Source organism: Antennarius striatus, chromosome 3 (genome assembly GCF_040054535.1).
Source record: "Antennarius striatus isolate MH-2024 chromosome 3, ASM4005453v1, whole genome shotgun sequence".
In the NCBI taxonomy this organism is placed as follows: Eukaryota; Metazoa; Chordata; class Actinopteri; order Lophiiformes; family Antennariidae; genus Antennarius; species Antennarius striatus.
Window position 1 is genome coordinate 21973643 of NC_090778.1, and position 20154 is coordinate 21993796.

The 20154-nt window shown below is 40.0% G+C and overlaps 1 protein-coding gene across 4 annotated transcripts in view; it reads right to left on the bottom strand.

The window, feature by feature from the left end:
• Positions 1–1279: 1279 nt before the first annotated feature.
• osbp2b (oxysterol binding protein 2b) overlaps positions 1280–20154 on the bottom strand; it is a 38192-nt gene continuing 19317 nt past the window's right edge. For 3 of the 4 annotated variants that reach the window (XM_068310431.1, XM_068310430.1, XM_068310433.1), the window contains 12 exons: positions 15855–16105; positions 12370–12565; positions 10969–11092; positions 10628–10694; positions 9620–9772; positions 9287–9532; positions 8998–9118; positions 8249–8352; positions 7140–7235; positions 6636–6820; positions 6299–6519; positions 1280–5220 (listed from right to left, as the gene is read on the bottom strand). In XM_068310431.1, coding sequence (XP_068166532.1) covers positions 5078–5220; positions 6299–6519; positions 6636–6820; positions 7140–7235; positions 8249–8352; positions 8998–9118; positions 9287–9532; positions 9620–9772; positions 10628–10694; positions 10969–11092; positions 12370–12565; positions 15855–16105 — 1907 coding nt within the window. In that variant the 3' untranslated portion in view covers positions 1280–5077. The remainder of the gene's footprint in view (positions 5221–6298; positions 6520–6635; positions 6821–7139; positions 7236–8248; positions 8353–8997; positions 9119–9286; positions 9533–9619; positions 9773–10627; positions 10695–10968; positions 11093–12369; positions 12566–15854; positions 16106–20154) is intronic. The other variant, XM_068310432.1, reaches the window with a different exon arrangement.

Here is a 20154-nt window from a genome sequence, read left to right on the forward strand (position 1 = left end):
AAGCTGCAGGCTCCCTGACATGACAGAGATCTCTGCCAATCCTCAGTCAGTGGCTCATATCCCTTAGGATGGATCGTGACAGAAGGTGGGTCCAGTACTGGTAGTGTTTTTCAACCACTGGGCGTGCCATGGGAAATCATCCACTTCTTCTTAATTGATCCAAGTGTCAGTGCTGTGATCTGGATTCTAGTGACGGTATTGCAGTACTCTTCCATACCACTGGGTGGCAGCATATCGGTGGCAGCAGGTAATTGCCCAGTTATTTTGAGACAAAAGATTTAAGCCCCAAACGAGCTTAAACACCATCACCAAACAAAACACCCATCACTTCCAAACAGAAAGGCAGACTATTATATTAGTCATATGGAGTAACAGACAACTTTTATGAGAAACGCCATAAAGGTGAATGAAAGATCCCTCAAAGGTGAACTTGCTAAACTTAGTTTTAGGAAAAATCATTTTAGAGATCCAAACTCCTCCATTTCTCTGACAAATGCCTCTTTAATTTGAATGAATGAATTGTTTTGTTTCGTTTTTTTATGGGACTGGAATTGAAGGTGCTGAGGGATTTTGTGTTTTTGCCTTCATTTCAAAACACTGAGAATGTTCTATAAGGCATTGAAAAAATTGCATCCTTGGATCATGATAATGTGAAAATATATCAAACTTTTCAGTCAAACAATCATTTAATAATAGATTGACCCAATATGTGCCATAACTGCATTGGCCACAACTGAAATACATGATTAAATTTATCCCTCTCCATCTCTGGAGTTGTTGAGCTGATTTAAAATGGTCTGGTCTCACTACTGAACACTGTTGAGAATACATCCCCCAGAATGAAGCCTCAGTTGATTTAAAACATTATTATTTTAAGAACCTAATAAATTTGTGAACTGGTTATTCCCTAGTATCTAACAAAGTCCATCAATATAATTTTAGTACCTTTAGTTGTACCGTAAGTATAACTTCTGCAGTTTTACTCCTCTTTCTTCTCATACAAAATGTTGACAGCTTGACTGTCATTTCATCAAGGGTTGATATCACTTGAAGTCTCATCAATTTTTATTTATGCAGCATCCAATCGCAACACATATGAGGAGAGAGGAATAAGAAGTTCCCTGGCTGTTTGATCCCACAACAGCACAGCTAATGGGTAGCATAAGCTAACCCTTATCTATACGTTTGATCAGAAAGGAGGTTTCCAGGCCACAGGTGTCTGGATACAAGAAGGTGGTTCACAATCTCAAACAAAGAGAAAATAAATAAGACAGATGTCCAGTGTCAACATTAACAACTTTATTGTTGTCTTTTTTTCATTATTGTGTCTTTGCTGTCTAAAGACAATGTTATACAATATAAATTAAGGAGAAAATACACTTTTTCAAAAAAAGAAAAAGAAGCAACACCTCAGTAGGATCTGCAGTTACACCTGAATACAGTTATGTGTATTTGGGGAGTAAAGAGTAGCAGTCAAGGCAAGTCAATCACCTTTGACCTCCTGTACCAGGCCACTGTTGGGATGTATCTCATAACCTTCATCATCATACAGATCATCATCATCATCACCACCAACTCGTGATAAAGCTGTCCAAGGAAAAATAGGGTTCAGTTTAGACAAAGCAAAACAATTCTCCCCATCTTCATTTACATCTGCCTAGAACTGAGCAGCATTGAAGGACATCCACTCACATACACAAATCAAACTCAAGTGTATACAAACAGCATTCAACTCCACCATAAATAAATGGCACCCATCAGAAAGTAGAAATCAGAAAATAAGACCATACATTTAAAGCTAAAACTCACACCAATGGCTGGGGTGAAATGAGAACAACAGTGATTTAAGCGGTTCACATCAGACCCTCCAACCCTCCAAAAATTGGAAGGCAGATGAAGAGGTCAACATTAGTCTACAACACTCTCCACATACTTTGGTTGTTGTTGTTTTTTCTGCACGAGGTCCACAACTGTTCTGTTTGAAGCAACAACAGCCATGAATTTACACATCAACACCTCGCTGCGTTATTGCTACAGCTGTCTGATTCTGTACAGGCTCCTGCTAGGGCAACCTCAGCAGGAAAAACACCTTCAAGTACTGAGGTTACATTATTATAACTCATGAGGTCTCCACAATCATTCAAAATATGGCACACATTCTATAAGACAAAATAATAAATGTAAATTGTTCGTAACCTCAAAAAAGCTTTAAAGAGTAAACAACTGTGGGTAACTTTCTCTTTGTACAATTTCCTTAAATTTTTTTAAGATTGCTGCAACATTGTTCAATCTATTTGACAAGTTCAACAGAATTTAAGTGCAAAATCCTCAATAAGTGGTTTGTGTCTGTTAGTCTGTTAAAAACAAAGCAGTAGTTTGTGAAATTTAAAAAGGAAAACCATGAATATTCACTTTAATGTCAAAATTTGTATGATAGGTTATTGTAGATCTCAAGTCGGTCATTCAACATTATTTGTGTTTTTTGCATGAAAGTCAAACTCTATATTTTTATATGGTATTGGATGTGAGACCATTTTTTCTGGAGTGATTAAAGAAAATCAGATTGTTTTTAAATGAATGAAGAATTGAGGTGCTGGAAGGTGGTTTTCTGACGTACGCTAAGCTAAAGGGTAGTGAATAGCTTATAAGAAGCTTCATGTTTATCAAGCAGAGGTTTTTAAGTGTGCGTAACATGTCCAATAATGTAATTTGTTTTTCTGAGTAATTTTGAACAAAGCACTTAAGTGATTGATTGAAAGATAATCAAGATAATCACAAATCAATAAAGCATTAAATGTTTTCATGCATGAGTGAAAGAAGCTTATTTTGTTAAAGGCCTCATTATTTTCATTATAAAATCAGTAATGCATTGATGATCAGTCTCAGAAATAATTTAGATGTTTGTGAGATCAAATAATGATACTTAAAATCTATTTCTTTCTGTGTGAACTTTGCAGTAGAGGAACTGTTAGGTGTGGTGAAATAATCACTGAACCCTGATGTCACTGATGTGATAGTATCAAGGACTCTATAAAAAATATTTTTAGTATGTTAATACACTTTTTAGAAATATAAAACAAGAAATCTGCAGTCAAAACACGGGTTGCTCTGAGTTTCCATGAATTGCAAAACCCTTCTGGATCAAAAATCATAAAATTACAGCAAATCCTTCAGTCTCATTCAGGTTTTTTTTTTCAGATTACACTGTACAGGCTTAATACTCACATTGGTATGATTATTCTTCATTTTACAATATCATTCATGTATCACAAAATATTCACACAAAGAGACAAGAGGGTGCTTATAATACCTCCTGCCTTGAATTCTACATTCCTACTGATAATCACCAAAAAATACTAACTGGTTTTCAGAACTCTTCTTGTCATCGGAGACATGTAGTGCACTGGTGAGGGGACTCTTTCTGTACAGTCACTTAAAGGCAAAACACTGAGGGTACCCTGGTGAGCTGATCCCAGATCAGCATGCCAACAGACACTGACTGGATGTGAGATGTGTTGCCTCTGGGGCAGCAGCTGGAGTCCTCCTTTGTGAGCAGAACTAACTACACAGCGGTGAGCCACAGGAACCAGCCCTGTCTGCTCCGATAACCTCCTGTCAGCTGAAGCCACTGTGGAACTGTCAACGGCTGCAATCCCATATTAGAAATGTCTGAGCTATAAATTGGTGATTGATGGGACCAGTAGAACAGATCCACACGACAGAAGCCAACACGTAGACACTGGGATACTGAATGTCCCTGTGAAATAATGCAGACTTGTTTAACCATGATGAAGAATGATGTTATATGATGGTGTGTGTGTTTGCGTAGTGTGACAAGGAAACAGCCAGTACTATAGTAACCTATTTCCAACCACAGTGAGATGTGTGCATTTTTTGATCAGATTCCTATCAGAGGGATGTGGATGTTCCTTGTGTTACGCTCCAAAGGCTGACTACTGCAGAATTTTATTCATCAAAATCACAATCGAAGATATCTGAGGAATGTTTAGAAATATAACGTTAATAAATGTCTGTTGTTTTATGTATTGGGTGGAAGACTCCTGAATAAAATATGTTTATGCATATTTCATTAGTTTAGATTTAAAATAATTAAATAAGACCTTAAGCAGAACACGTCCACACTGATTACAATTGTATTTAGTATGGACAAAATAGAAAATTGGCTTTTAAATTTAAAACTGAATTGTGCAATCATATCATTCAGTGTTATTTCATTCAGTGTTTTCAGGGAGGACTTATTTCTTATGAACACACACACACACACACACACCCATAAATGAAAAGATAATTACTGCAGATGTACATTTATTGGAGCATCCAGCAGACCCTTAAAATGATTTATAACCGATTCAATGTCCAAAACAGACATGCGTACCATTAATACGGTCGCCCTCAGGGATCCAAATAATGGATCCTAGGATCTGCTACATTATTCAGATTTAAACAACAATCTAATGGTATCCACCCCCCCAATTTATAAAGAAGTGATTAATGAAGAGGAACTAAAAGAAACTGACCAGTGACAAATGTCTGTGAAAAAACAGCTTGAAATAACATCTCATAATATGACAAAGGGGAAAAGTAGGAAACAGATGTTGAATTCCTTGCAGGTTGAATTTGAAGCAATCGGACTTGTGGTGATGCTTCAGACCCTCAACTGAAGTCCAACAAATTCAGATTCTTGAATGGTGAGACAAAGAAAAGTGTACTGTGTGTGAGGTGTAACAAGCACCTGACTTCATGGGTGTGCAGATGCAACATGATGTGGTGGTTTGAACTATAACCTTTTGCTCTTCTATCCACACATCATCTCACTGCTGTTTCAGCACGTTGTCATAGAATAGCACACAGGAAACAACCCTTTCCTTTCCTCCGGTTTATAAACAAGAATGGTATTGCAGATTTGGAGGTGCTGTTTATTCTGAGAATGCATGAAGCATATACATTTCCATGCTCACAAAGGTCCACATCGTGCTCAAACACCAGCAGTGCCTCGCTGAGGAAAAGCAGTTCCCTGTCTGATGAGGTCAGGACTGATTTGAGAAGAGTTCCTGGGTTAAAAAATGTCGGGACACATGCTCCAGTCATGTCTCTCCTTTGCCTCCCAGTAGCCTCCTTTGTACACAAAGTTTGTCTCTCCGGTGATAGAGTCCCTCCTCTGGTGAAACCACAGCGGCTGGTAGCCTTCATATTCTCTGCCTGCAAGAGGAAGCACAGGTGGTGATCAATCTCTGTCATTTAATTGAACTCTACTGGAGAAGCCACACTTCCAGGCAATTCACTGACCGATCAATTCACCTTCATACATATGCATTTATATTGGAAGCAAACAGTCGTTGCACACTGCATTTGGAATCACTCCAAATGTGATTTGAGCTAAAGTTGAACTCAAAATAAAGTACAACTTAGCAATATAAGTGCAATGCAAAAACCTGAGTGGATTTCTTGAGAGAGAAACCCTTTTAAAAATGGAAATCCTGACTTGTGGAGGTAGTAAGATCACCAGAAAATGTGTCCACAAACAAAAGACGAGAAAGGATGACAAAACAGTGGAAACGAATCACTTGCAAAGGTGGCTTCATCACAGCAACACTGAGAAGACCAGTAAATTTTAGATTTATACATGTAATTTCATTTCATTTATTTCTACGTGAAAATGTCACATCAAATGTAAAAGCAGGAAAAAAATGTTTTGTTTTTTTCCTGAGTCACTATCTGGAGAAATTAACATGAGATGGGTATCATGCAGTTCCCACACAGAGACAGAACACACAGAGGACGCAAAGGGGATGGGGTTGTATGTGGGAGAGATGCACAACGGAGGGGCACTGGGCTACCCCCACTCACCAGAGTCATAATCACACTCTGATCACCAATAGAGGGAGGAAAAGAAAGACAAGTCATGGTACATCAAATACAGTCTGGCATACGCACACACACACCCACACGCACACATACACACACACACAGACACACACAAACACACACTGGAATGCCACCAGGATGAAGTATTTCTGCTGAGGTCGCTGTTCAGTTCAGTCTGGCTGCATTTACACGTAATTCATCTTACCTCTGGTGTTGAGCCCTGCCTCGTGCCCTGCAATAACTCTTGTTCTAAGTGGAATAAGGACTGCTACCGTTGAGAGAGCAGACCCCCAGAAATCATCCATAATAATAAAGAAAATCATTTTTATATCTTAACGGCTCCTCTCTATTAATCACCTTATGTAATGCTTTGGATTCATACAAGTCACACTTCCTGTTCTTAATTTCATACCGTCATCCAGAGCATCTGTGGCCTCTGCTTCCCTCCTCCTCCTCACGGCTCTTTGTTTCTCCTCTAGCCTCTGTTTTTCAGAGTTTGCCTCATCCCATCGACCTTCCTCCATCAGCTTCTGGTCCGGCCTCAAACGGCTATCGGTCAATCCCACTCCATCGTCTTCCTCATTAAGGGTCAGTGCCAGCGCAGAGAAGTAGTACATGTTCTCAGCATTTTCCCTGAGAGAGTAAGAAGACACAGAGCGAGGCTCTTTCAGCAATCGACTATACAGCGCAGCTCTTATACAACCAACAGTCATCAATCTCCTTTTGAGGCGGATGAGGCAGATGCTTACGGGAGTGGGTATTTCTTCCACAGCAGTTTGGGGGACAACGTCTGATAGACCGTTTTCTGCTTCCCCTCCGATCCGCCGCCTCCTCGGCTGCTCTGAACAATCTTTGCACTTTCTATTTTATCATCCCACGTTCCAGACAGGATGTAGTGAGCCTGTCCCCCGTTGTCTGCTACCACACCTGTCACCTGAATGAAAAATTGTCTTATTGTTATGCACTTAGATGCTGAGTCCCCTGAGTACAACACCAGTAAATATTCCATTGCTGTATCTCAAATCACTCTCTACTGAGGAGGTTAACATTTTGCCCCATATTAAAATAATAAATATGATTCTAATGGAGGTTAAGTTACTGTGATATGACTTCATATCTCTTCGCCACCAGCAGACCACTGAAAGAAATGTGTCTCTGGTTCGTGTTGACCAGCAGGGGGCAGTATCACACAAACAACCCCTAATTGTATCGCAGCCTTCCAATACATGTCAATTTGGAAAGGAAGCATTTACCTTCCGTGGGACTTCCCTGGAGAAATAACTATAGGGAAAGAACTTGAGCTGGCAGGTCTCCTTGGTCCTGTGATTCACAATCTCAATGTCCCCTGACTGCACACACACACACACACACACACACACACACATACACACACATAGAAAGGGTGAAACAGATGTACACATTCAGAGTAGATTGTATGTTAAAGCTTCCAGCTCAAACAATGTGGTCGTGGTTGAGGCTGAAAAACAACCTGAGATAAAACTGGCAGACAGATCATTAACTTGAATCTGACCAATAGAGACACGCGTTCTTAGTTCCAGCTCAAATGCCCCCAAAAGGGAATTAGGTAAATACAAGAGTTACTGCTTTGGCCAAATGACTTTCCAGCTGATGGATGCATTTTGTTTTCATACTGTTGCTGGTGACATGTGGCATGTTTTAAATACAATAAAATAATATCCCAAAAAAGCGAAACAATAGAAGCAAACAGTTTAGTGTAGTCACAAAATTTAAACAATAGATACTTCATCATTTTTGCAGAATATATGAAAGGCATAAAATGTCATAGCCTTTGCTGGAAGTGCTAAAATGTTCAATACTGCAGACTCACTTTATTAAATTTAAAGCTGATATTCAGGTACAATAGTTGTCTGCAGCTAGTGTGTCTAGTATATCCACATAATGTACTGATGTGCTGCTGAGAGTAATAACTTAAACCTGTATGTTGTCCTTTGTTGCAAACAAACACGCACGCACACACACGCGCGCACACACACGCGCGCGCACACACACACACACACACACACACACACACTGATGACAAGCTGAGCAGAAACTGAACAATTAGAATAAAAAAGGACTACTTCCTACATCTATAAATGGGTCATCCAGCAGAAACAAGAGGCAGCTATTTTTGGGTGTTCAGAGATTAAAGATAAATCCTTAGAGATAGTGAGGTTCCAGATTCATGTTCTGTGAGGTGTTACTCTGGTTTCCTATTTTTTGGTGCTTTATTAGTCTGTAATTCACACTCTCAGAGGACGAGAAGTAGTCAAAGGCTATTCTGGGAGAGGTGTTAAGACATGACTGTGGGTTTGGAGCTGAATGAAATCAAAAGACAGACCTGGTCAATCCACAGCTTGCCCACGATAATGTTGTGTACAGTGGAGGTGACCTTTCTCCACACATAGTGGTTCCCGCTGGAGTGGAACTGAAGGTGAATGGCACCTGAGGTGGGACAGATAAAAGGTTATTATAAAAAGCAAATATCACAACTTTATTGCCAAGACGCAATTACAGACCTGAAATTGAGGTGTTAGATTGTGGGTTTGCTTCTAGCGATTCTAAATTCGTACACAGTTCTACCAGCGGTGTCACCTAACATCTTTATGTGGTGTGCACAGGCAATACATGTCTATCTGTTTCGATTGTCACTTAACCCATGAAGACTGATAGCATGTATTTTGCCATAAATGCCCCCACTTAGTTTTGTTTTTTTTAAATTACATGGCACCTCACAGCATGGCAGGAAGAGATAGAAGTCAGATAAATGCCACTGCATCCCCTGCATCTAAGAAATCTGTCATTTATCGGAGCCAATAGACCGTTGCTCACGGGTGTACCAGCGCAACAGAGAGCTCCCTTTATATCCATACTTTATGTACATGTCAAAAGGACCATAAACCACCAGATTAATTCTCACACCCTTCTCCTGGCCCCTGGTTGTGAGGATGGAAGCGCAGTCACCTGCTGCTCTCCAATAGAGGTCTTCATTGACTAAGCTCAGACTGGTGTAATTGTTAAATTTGCATGATGGAACCTTTATTTGCACACATAATTTGTTGATTCCCTGCTGCATATGAAACATCTCACCCAGAGGCATTATGGAGAGGTATTTGCCACGGAACTTGCTGGCGATGGTGATTTCCTGCCACAGGGTCCAGCCTCGTTGGGAAAACACATGATGTGCAGCTGCAGGAGGGTGATGGCTCACCTTCAAGGAAGCATAAGCCATGACAGTTAAGTATGTAAGCTGCAAGTGTTAGTGCAAGCAGTTTGTTTAAAGGGCCTCAGCTGATATTGTGTCTTCAGTCTGTGCATCACGTCTATGCATGGGCATCAGTGTGGAAAAAAAAACAAATCCCATAAGTCTTTGCATTACCTGCTCACACAGCGAGCGGTAGCCGAATTCCTCCAGGCGGTCGAGCTCGTACGTCTCACCCAGTAGCGGGTTGAAAGGTTTGGCTGTGCGATGAACTGTAGTGGAATAGGAGGAGATGGAGAAGGCAGCGACCAGGCACATCTGCTCCAGAGAGGAGTCGCAGCGCGCTGCCTTGTCCAGGAGTTCGTGGTACTCCAAGTCCTCGCTAAGACGCTGCAGCATTGACAGTGGCTCGTTGAAGTTTACCTGGTTAAGATGATGATCAAAAAGGAATGAGGAAAAAATTCACACGTGTTTATTCACCCATCAGGGAGAAATAAGGATGTGACTTACAGGCATGGGGATTTTGGAGAGTTCCTTGCCAATGCAGTTTTTCATGATGCTCCATAAATTGAGGGAGTAGTTGGGTTTGTCTGGGATGTGAGTGCGCCTCTGTCTACGGGGCTTCAGCTCCTTCCCCGCCACATCATTACAGGTGGGAGACATCTTTAGTGGAAGAAAAGAATATTTAATATACTTTACAAATACTCTCAATTTCATGGGCAGCTTTGCACCATATCACCATATGATAGAAGGCGAGAAAAGACAGTAGAGAACAGACTAGGAGTTAGCAGTATATGACAGACTTTCCAATGTCTTTGTGAACCAAGTGCTGTCTGTATTGTTTTGAATATATGCTAAGTAGATAAATAGGATGAGATAAGTGACTTTCTGCCTTGAAATACCCTTTCCGTGGAAAACTAGACAAAACTACGAATAAGATAAGACGTGACCCCCCTCCAAACACTAGACAAAAAGCATAAAACTACTTACGGTTAATATATGTACAGATTTTAATGAACATTGACTTCATACTGCATAAGATATATTTTGAATGGACAAAAGGACAGAAAGCAAAGAGAATGAAAGGACAGAGCTGCTGATGAATGCTGATGAATAGATCCTACTGTCATTTTTATGTTTTGAAAAATAAATTCAGGGAAAAAATGAGAGCTGCAGTGAAAGCGAACAGATGTTGGACCGGTAATTAAGATTTAGTGGAACGAAGCAGCTCTGAGTCTCGAGGCGCCACAGTAGTGTCAACAAAACCATCAAAAACACAGACAAGGGCAGCGTGTGTGTGTGTGTGTGTGTGTGTGTGTGTGTGTATTTGTGTGAGCATGGTATGAATGTCAGGTAGGAAAGGGGGAAGAGCGGGAGAAGCAAATGCAGACTGTTATAGACATAAATCGATGAACTGTGAGCTTTCCAGGAGCGCAAATGAATCTATATTACAAAAGTCAGCAATGTTCACAAATGTCATCCCTATTAGTCCAACTCTGTTGGATAACGGACACTTACATGATTGTCCTGGTTCCAGTCGTTCGGCTGACCTCCGCTCGCTCCGCTCAAATTACTCTGGGACCGCCTAGAGCACACAGCATATAACAGTGTTTTTACATTTCTCACTTACACACCAAGAGAATACGAATGACGGAGCAAACAGATGGCTGGGACTACAGATACTGTTCATGGTGTCTAACTGTTTCCACTATTCTGAAGGCTGCTGCAGCTGCAGTGGAGTTGAGGGATTTGTTATAAGTGATGAACCAGAACATTAACCAGGAAGAAAATTCTGCTGCACATCCTTATATCTGTAAGTTTTGTTGTTGCACCCCCAAATAAGAAAGAAAACCACTGACCTGTGCTGTATGTTCTCAGTGGCAGTTACTGTGATGAATGCAGTGGAATCCTCCATGGCATCAAAGTACTCAGTATCCTCATCTTCATCACTCGCTTCTTCTTTGTGCTGCCTCCCACTTTCTTCTGTTGAGACATATGCTCGTATTTGTGAAGAACTTTTAAACTACATTCAAATCAGTACAAACTTTCCACTGAAGCACAAGATCAAATATGCATGATAAGTTATTGGGAAATGTTAACAAAACTGACATTGTTTTTACTGTGTAACTACACACTAATCTTAATATTGGGAAATCACTGTACTTTCTAGAGACAAGTGTTTCTATAAACCATTGAGGGTATGACCTCGAATCAGCAGACACACACCGAATAAGAAATTTTTTAAAATATATTTTACCGAAACGTTTTCTTTTTTTGAAATCCTACCTTTGTAAAGAAGAGCCACTACATATAAAATAAGAATTGTGTTGAATACAAATAAGAAGTCTTCACACAACATCTGATGTTTTTTAGCAATATCAAAAAGAAAAACGCAATTCTTTCCTGAGGTTCTCTCTCTATGGTCAGGATATAATTAAGAGTGAACAACTTAAACCAGTGGATGCCAAACATTTTCATATCAAGTAACCCAAAACTGACACAAAAAAACCCAGACCACCATTTCATCAGATTTTTTTCCAATCCCCATCTGGTCCAAATTTTAAATGTCTCATTACAGGAAACATATGAAACCCACAAACAAGAGCATCACACATTCTGTCATTTTGTAACTTACAAATTGGGATTATGATGATTTCTTGTTGTGTTGATGGTTCCTTGGAAACCTGTGACTTACACTTGGTTACCGTTACGGAAAGATTGCCCGGTGGTAGAAAACACATTCTCCAGTTTGATTTTGGTCTTTTGAAACATTTAAGAATTTATACACACAAGAGAGTCTTGAATAAAGTTATCTTAATGGGGTCACCAAAATCAATGGGTTTCTCCTTGTTGACGGAACAAACACTTGTCAGTTTGATACGAAGAGTCTGACTGTGTCAGTCCTTAAAATGATATTAGAAGCGTGGGTATAGAGGAGCAAAATCAATAGTCGTCTTTCCGTTGCAAGACAGACATTCACAGGAAACCTCACGCCAGGATGATCATTTGTTTCAAAGATATCGGGGGCCGAAACCAAACAAGACAAATAAACAAATGGGTAGACCAAGACTGAGGAAACTGCATAATGACTATTTCTTGTTAAAGGTAATTGCAATCTCATATTTAATGATAATTCAATTCTAACTCACTTCAAAATGTCCTCTGTCCACACGGGGGATGACTGATTTGGAGCCTTAGGTTACACATGACTTTTAGCCAGTAAGGTGAGGCCCACAGCAGTAAATAACACACAATCTCACCCTTGTTGGTTGTGGCACTGGGTGGAGTGGAAACAAGCGTGGGTGCTTCTCTCCACGCTCGCTCCAGGCTGTTATGCTGCTTGGCTAGCTGCTCAATGGTCTCCTCTAGATGGGTGCGCTGCTCTCGCTCATACTGCAACGCCCGCTGCCACCTCCTACTGTGAGTCTCTGCCAGGTCCAAGAAGTCTCGACACGCCTGGGGGGAACACAAGCACACAGATAGCACTGAAAGTTTGACATCCATGACAAAACAGTGTGAGATAATGAATTAACATCCTGAAAAAAAGGTTCTACTTTTAATTCTTGGCAGGGTAAAAATTATTTTCCTCTAGCGACCACTCAGATTTCCTTAAAAAATAACAATAACTTTTCTCGTGGTTTAACAAAGGAGCCATGTTGTGAGGATTTTAAATTACTTTTTTCGGTTCCGATTTCAGTTGTAGGAAGCACTTTGTAAATATTATTCACATCACATTTACTTTATTTAATCCTTCACTGTTATTTGACCCAACTGTTAAAAAACGTAAGTAAAAACCCAATTGTTGTTCTCATATTGTCCAAAAACCTTTACGAATATGATTACACCTCGATGGAGGGCTAAAGAGAATTGTGTCAGTCATTTTCATGAAGGCTATTTATCACCAATGTTTCCAGCATTCATCAGTATGTTCTTTAGCTGTCTGTTGAACATTTGCTGGCTGTCTTTACTGTGTCAAATATACCCCAAAGCACAGCAGAAGCAGACTTCACGGATGTGTGACAAAGTGGAGGTTCAACCTCTGATTGCATTGCAAACTATATTTGAGTCATTGTTGCTGCCATGCATTTATTGCACAGACAGAGGTAACTTCAGATCAACCATATAGTTCATGTCAGCATTTGTTGGCACTGACGCCTACGTCTTCCAGCCACTCGTCTTTGTGAGTGGAAAGGTCAATGAACTTATTTAACACTGTTGTTATTTACGTTGCGTGTTGTCAGCAACTGACAGCACGCGTGGTGAAAATGTCATTGGATGGTCACTGAGATGTCAGTGATGTGTTTCTAACGAATCATTCTGAAATTGTTTTGCCACAATTAAGCATGTTTGGAAAGTTCCGGGACCAAACTCAATCCCTGTGACTATTACAGCACACTATAACATTTGGCCAAGCAGCATTCAAGGGAAATGTCTGTTTAGTTCCAGAGCCAGAGGGGCTGTTGGGAGTTAACCTAAACCACTTATTTGAAGTTGTGGCAGTAGGAGGAAAGCTGGAAGGGTAAATGTGTCACACAGCTCAAGTAATCTGTGTTGTCTGGCTGGTGAGATTGCAGTGCAGATGTTTAGTATCACTTTGAAACCACAGAAAGATAAATAATGAGGCAAAGGAACGCCTACCTTAATAGTGTCTCGAAAACATAATAACTATCTGTCTGCTTTTCAACCCTGTATCTCTCTCTGACATTCACATAAACAGAAAAAACTATTTCTTTAGATGCTCTATGAAAATGAATCCAATGTATTCAACAAATCTTCAGTATAACCAAGTAAGTAGGTTAAAAACATGTTGTGCTATTTTACCAAAATCTGAACTACTCACGGTTTGACTTAATTTCATGTTAACATATTTAATAAAGTTGGGGGAAAAAAACTATTGTAAAAAGTAATTGCACTAAATGGATGCACTAAAAAGAGAGGCTTTTTACTGAGGCCTTAAATACTTTTAAAACTGCAGTAGTCTGCAAATTCTATACAGAAAATTGTCTATACTGTATATTTAATAAAAACAACAATCAGTTGCATTAAGCTTTTATAAGCCCTTCTTGATTGATTTGAATGTTGCAAACAGCTGTTACATAATATGTAATGATATTATCATTATGGATCAATATTATAGCCATAACAGAGTATAATAACATCAACTTTACTTTTTAATTTAAATAATTCTACCACAAAAGAAAACTGAGGCACAAAAGAAAAGGAATAAAATTAACTGATGGCTAAATTTACATTTGGAGACAAAACCATGTATAATTACTACCATATGTAGTGTTTTCTGTAAAACAACTATTCAAATCATAAAGTACTTCTCTTACCTTCATTGGGCTTACATCAAATGTCCAACCATCAGTGTGTTGGTCTCAGTTTAAAGGAGTTTAATGTCATAAGGACATGTGCTCACTTCCTCAAACGTAATATGACACTCAAGTCAAATAGTTCTACTTTTTTATGCTGAGTCTCCATTACCAATGCAGACTGCATGTGACTTCCGTTGTGGAGAGTATTGGGTTGATAAAGGCCAAAACAAAATGAATGGACACGGAGAGGAAGGCCATGTGATCATGAGTATGTGTCAAATTAAATGTTACATAATCTAAAGAATGAAGGACACGGTAAAGAACATAACATGGTTCAAGTTCAATTATGACTAAAACTATTCATTAAAGCTCTACTACTGAAGGTGGTGGGTGTGTCAATGCATGAACACACACACACTTAGGTGGGTACAACAGCCTGGATAAGATGACACATATGTGAAGTTACATCGCCGCTGAATGAACTAATGCAACCCTCCCCTCTGGCCAGGGTCGGCTCACAGAGAACATGCAGTTGTGTCTTGCCATTAGGGCCTCCTTATTCTCTCAGTATTTTTTTTTTATTTCCTACCTTTACAAATTTATGGGCAAATTTCTTGAGAAAAGCACAGAAATACTCCAATCATGTGTCAGATCAAAGTAAACGCCATTAAATGGTTGAAAACATGTCTGCTTGACGCTACAGCTTAAGGCAAAAAGCTGCATAAGCAGATTGTACTGAGTGTAAGGAAATAATTGTGCCTAATTTAAAACCTTACCTTAAGGTCCCAAATTTCACAGTTTAACCATAACTTAATCTGATGAAATTATGTTGTACCTCACACAGCCAGACATTTTAATATTTAAAAAAAAAGTTAATTAGTTAAGCATGCAGTAAAGTAAAAATAAAGACAGTTAAACAGAAGCAAACAAACCTGGTGATATTGGCTGGTTTTAGTCAGAGTGGGTCTGTCTGTGGACTGCAGTCTAGAAGGCTCTGACATTCCTCACCAGGCAGAGTGAAGGTTTGTGGGGGGTGAACAGGGGCTATTCCTGTAACCCCCACCCACTGCCACCCACCCACCATCATATCTAGTGTCACTCCGTCAGGACCTAAACCCTTCCTGAACTCTGGTCCCTTTCTAACATACTGCAGAGTCCATTGTATTTACTGCTGAGGTGAATGAAGCAGAGTCTGAGCGTGACTGAAGACCTGATCGTGTCGATTCCATATTGAGTCATTAACACCATTGTGTTTGATTAAATGAGATGAATGAAGATTTAATGAACTCATATTTAGTACAATGAAAAAAGTTTTGTTAGACTTACAAAAATGCATTTTAGCCATCATTAGAGATATAATGGTGATAATGATGATGTCCCTCCCCCCTCATTGCTGTGACATCCTGAATCTCGCCCCAGCTACTCACATTGATCATAGCATTGGAGGTGATGCGGAAAAGAGTGGCCCGTTCATTGACTGCCTTGATTTTCTCCCCTCCTTCAACAGACACTTTCAGGCCCTCAAGTTCGCTGAGGGAACGCTGCAGGGCGGCGCCGTGCTTGGCGATCAGGTCATTACACGTGCTGAGGTCATCAAGTTTGCTGACGAGTATCTTCAGGGTGCCTTGAATCTCGCTGCGGTCCGATTGGGATGTGGGCTCCTCGTCCCCCGAGTCATCTAGGAGAGAGAGGTCACAGGTCACATATACACCACCTTGAACATAGCGTGGGAAACAAAAAGAATAACTCTTACACTGCATCACCTCTACTGGTAAACATAGAAAACTAATTTCTATGTTTTGGTACACACTTTGAAGCACTTTGTTATGAACAGGTTAGAACAAAACTGAGATTAAGTTGGTATACTCTGGACAGCCACTGATTTTACAGATAATTTCAGATAAAAAAAGAACCACTAAACAACAGAATGAAGAACTGCAGAAATCCTTAGAATAAAATAAATGCAATCAGTGCATCTAAGTAAAGACTCATCCACACCCACGAGCCCGGGCTGCAGCAGCTGCGTTTCCAAATGATGTCACTAAAGAGGTTACTCAAGCTCAGACAGAACGTACAAGAACAGCGCTGCACACACACGCACGCATGCACGCACGCAAACACACACACACACACACACACACACACACACACACACACACACAGAAAAAAAAACAAAGTAAGGGAAACAAAAGGATTTCGCAAACTTTTAAATTCTAGATCAGCTGAGGGACCTTTGAACCCAAGTAACCCCTAGTATCAGGCGGAACATAAAAGGGCATGTAACCACGCAGCACTGAATAAAAAACACATGGTGATCATTTTTAACGAAATTACATTGTATTTAGGAGATGTCTCGATTACGTCAAAAAATAATCTAGAATTAAGCAGCAATAAGAGAAAAATATGTTGAAGTTCATACAAGGTGCTCAAATAACACTAAAACAAGTGTGATTGAATGCAGAGGGGAAGTTTCTCCGCTACCTTTTCATACTAAAGGTCTAGAATCTAGGCAAGGGCAAACTACATACAGCCCGTTAAGCTTTGTAATGTGGTCTGCCAAATTTGTTAAAACTATACAATTCATTTTATGAAATAAATACAGTTGTAAAATATTTTTTACAATAAGCCTTGCATATGTATGCATTTTAAAGCTCTGTGTGGCCCACAAGTCAAAAAGTTCGCCCACCCCTGCTCTAGATGCTGTTCTGCAGTCGTTCAGTTCATCATAAAGTATGTTGTGTCACACTGTAAAGGTCTGTTGTGTAGCCAATGGCACAGATTCTCACATCTTACTGAGAGGCAGCATCTCAGCGACACATTCTCCTGAGAATATGTCAGCAAGCTGTGACCTCACACTGGAAGAGACTATCACCTCCGCTTTGTCTATTTACATCATGTCACTACAACATGGATCTGGGGGATGCTCTTAGCCTGGTGGTCTCAGGGCTGCATCATGTAACAGCATCTTATCCACTTCAAATTTGACCTTTATTTAGCTCCACTGAGAGACAAGTGTTACACAGGACAATCCCCACCTAGATATGACTCTTGGCATCTGAAATAAAACTTTAATTGTTACATTTTCACAACACTTTTTTTTAATTAAATACAAGAATACTTCATTTCCAGCTGAAAAAGTAGCATTAAAATTATACATGATTTCGAGGCTACAATCAATATGAATATGTGACAGTTAAGAAATTAAAAAAAATAATAAATTTGATATTTGTCGTTAAGAGTCCAGTGAAATTGGCTAAACAAACTTTTCAGAGTAAAGAAGAAAACAGAAAGCTCATGATGTTACAACGGAATAAGTGCAGCACAAATTTCATGCTATTGTTGATTTATTTAAGCTTATGATTTTTTTCCCCATTGTTAAATGATATGGAAATAAAGTTGCATGGGAAGTTTGTAGCAATTCAGTGAAGCTTTGCTATTATTCACCCTTATCCTGCCATTGAGTATTTCATTTCCACTTAAAAATAAACGGCCATTCACTCTTGGAGTGTGAGCTGACAGTGGGAGGTGCCAGCTCACCTCTCGAGCACTGCCGAGGTGCCCTTGAGCAAGGCCCCCTCCACAAGCTGCTCATTCGGGGTGCTCCAAAGATGAGGCTGCCCATTACTTGGCCTCCCTGTATTTACTGCATGCCTACAGTGTGTGTGCTTGGTTGTTTCAGGGGCCTGTACAAAAACATATATATGTGTGATTACTAACAGACTAACAATTAGTAAAAACATTATAATTTCCATCTAAAATGAAGTCTTCACATTTGTGTCAGAATGTCACCTCATCCACACAGCATCAATGAAACATCGTTGTTGCTGTGCGAGTTGGCGCCCCATGGCTGGACACAATGTCAGATATCTACCATGTCCTATTGTCATCATATTGCTCGAACGGAAGACAGACCCTGTGCCAACAGATCCAATTTCACCAACCCATTCCTCTTCTGCAGCAGATGTAGATGGATAGGTCTGTAAAGCAAAGTCAACATCACTAGGCAAGACCAGGGGCCTATTATCATGCCAGTCATGTCTCAAGGTCGTACTGCCTCCCCATCCCCACCCCCCAAAGCCCACTACCTTGTGGAACGCCCTGCATTGGTACAGATGCAGTTTCCTGTTCCCGTCATGTCTCCATTGAACCCTTCAAACCCAGTGCAAGACGATATAATTTAGGGCAACATCTGTGTCTGAGGCAAGCTGGAAGGGGAGTTTGCAGGTCACAATTCATCAGATCATAAACACACACACACATCACACACACAGCATATGCATAGATTCTTTGCCTTCCACTCCTGTCTTAATATCCATCTCAGTATTGACCACAAAAGACCGATGGAGAGGGTGAAAGCAGGGGAATAAGGTGTGGGGGAATGTAATTGGTAGAGCAGTAGTCTCTGTGTGATCTCACTGTCAGGGCTCGTCTCCTTGTTCGTCCCTGAGGAGAAGCTGTCAGATCAGTGGAGGCAGGCCTCTGGCTGACAAGATGTCACCCTGTGGCAGAAAGATGTGGATGTCGAGTGGCAGAGCTTGGGGGAGAAACGCAGAATCTCCAGATTAAAGATGATGTTTAAACATATTGGAAGGCCTAATCAAAAAAAGTTCTGAATGTAACTTTTGTGTTTTCTTTTTGGGTATTAGAGATACTAACACAAGACAGACACAGGATTTCTAACTGAAGACTTATTTAAATAGCGAGTTACATGCTTTAATGGAGTGTTTAAGGGAAATGTGAAATATGAATGTGGTATCAGAAAGTATAGTCGAGAATAAGACAAACGGGAAGGATGTGTCCCGGGAGAAAGTAGTCTAATCCAGACCACTAATTACAAACGTGCTCCATTCCTCTACTGAGATAAATCACAGGGAAACAAATCAGGACCCATGTGCAAACTCAGTAAAATGGCACTCAGCTTTCCACAAGCAAACAAGACCCTCTACAGTGCAACTCATGGTCCCCAAAGCTCTGCAGCACAGCTGTGGTCTAGGATTAAATCGAACACTCCCGTAGAGAAAGAAACAATAAAAGAAGGAATTTGTAACCAATAATGAGAAAAAAAAGGTCTGTCTGCTGACTAAACTACAGATTTATAAACTAGTAATGACTTAATATGGTAACATCCTGTAAATGACTTCACACAGCCTCTGTGTGTGTTGCAGTTTGAGCTTCTTCATATTACATCTAAGATAAAGTATTTCAAATAGGATCCATACTTGATCAGCATTGCATCATTTTTCAGTTTTGTTTTCTGTTTTCAAGTTCAGTGAATTAATAAAATGTTCATTCGTTTTGTTCTGGGATGCTGCATGGTGTTCAAGCCTAATGTTTAGTGACAGTGAATGTTGTAAATTTAACTTTTTAATAAAAAAGCTGATACATGTTGATTTTAACAAATTGAATTATAGAATCCAAATAAGAACCCCACCATGTTCTCTTATTCCTTTAGACGAGTAGAGAGGCCTTTCTCCTCCTCAGTAGTTTCAACTTTAAAAGGGCTTAAATCTCCTTCTTTTTTCTTTTTTTTTTTACAGAATATGCATTTGTTGAGTTAAACCTACTGTTTTTCTGTGAGCGCCTTGATAATGTGGAAAGATTGTGATTCATCATTCCTAAACATCAAGATGCCAGTGCTACAAGATAATGAGCCATGGATGTAACCATAAAACCAGGGAGAAGGGACTGTCTTCACAGAGGAGGAGTCGAGGTATCTCCAAAGTACCT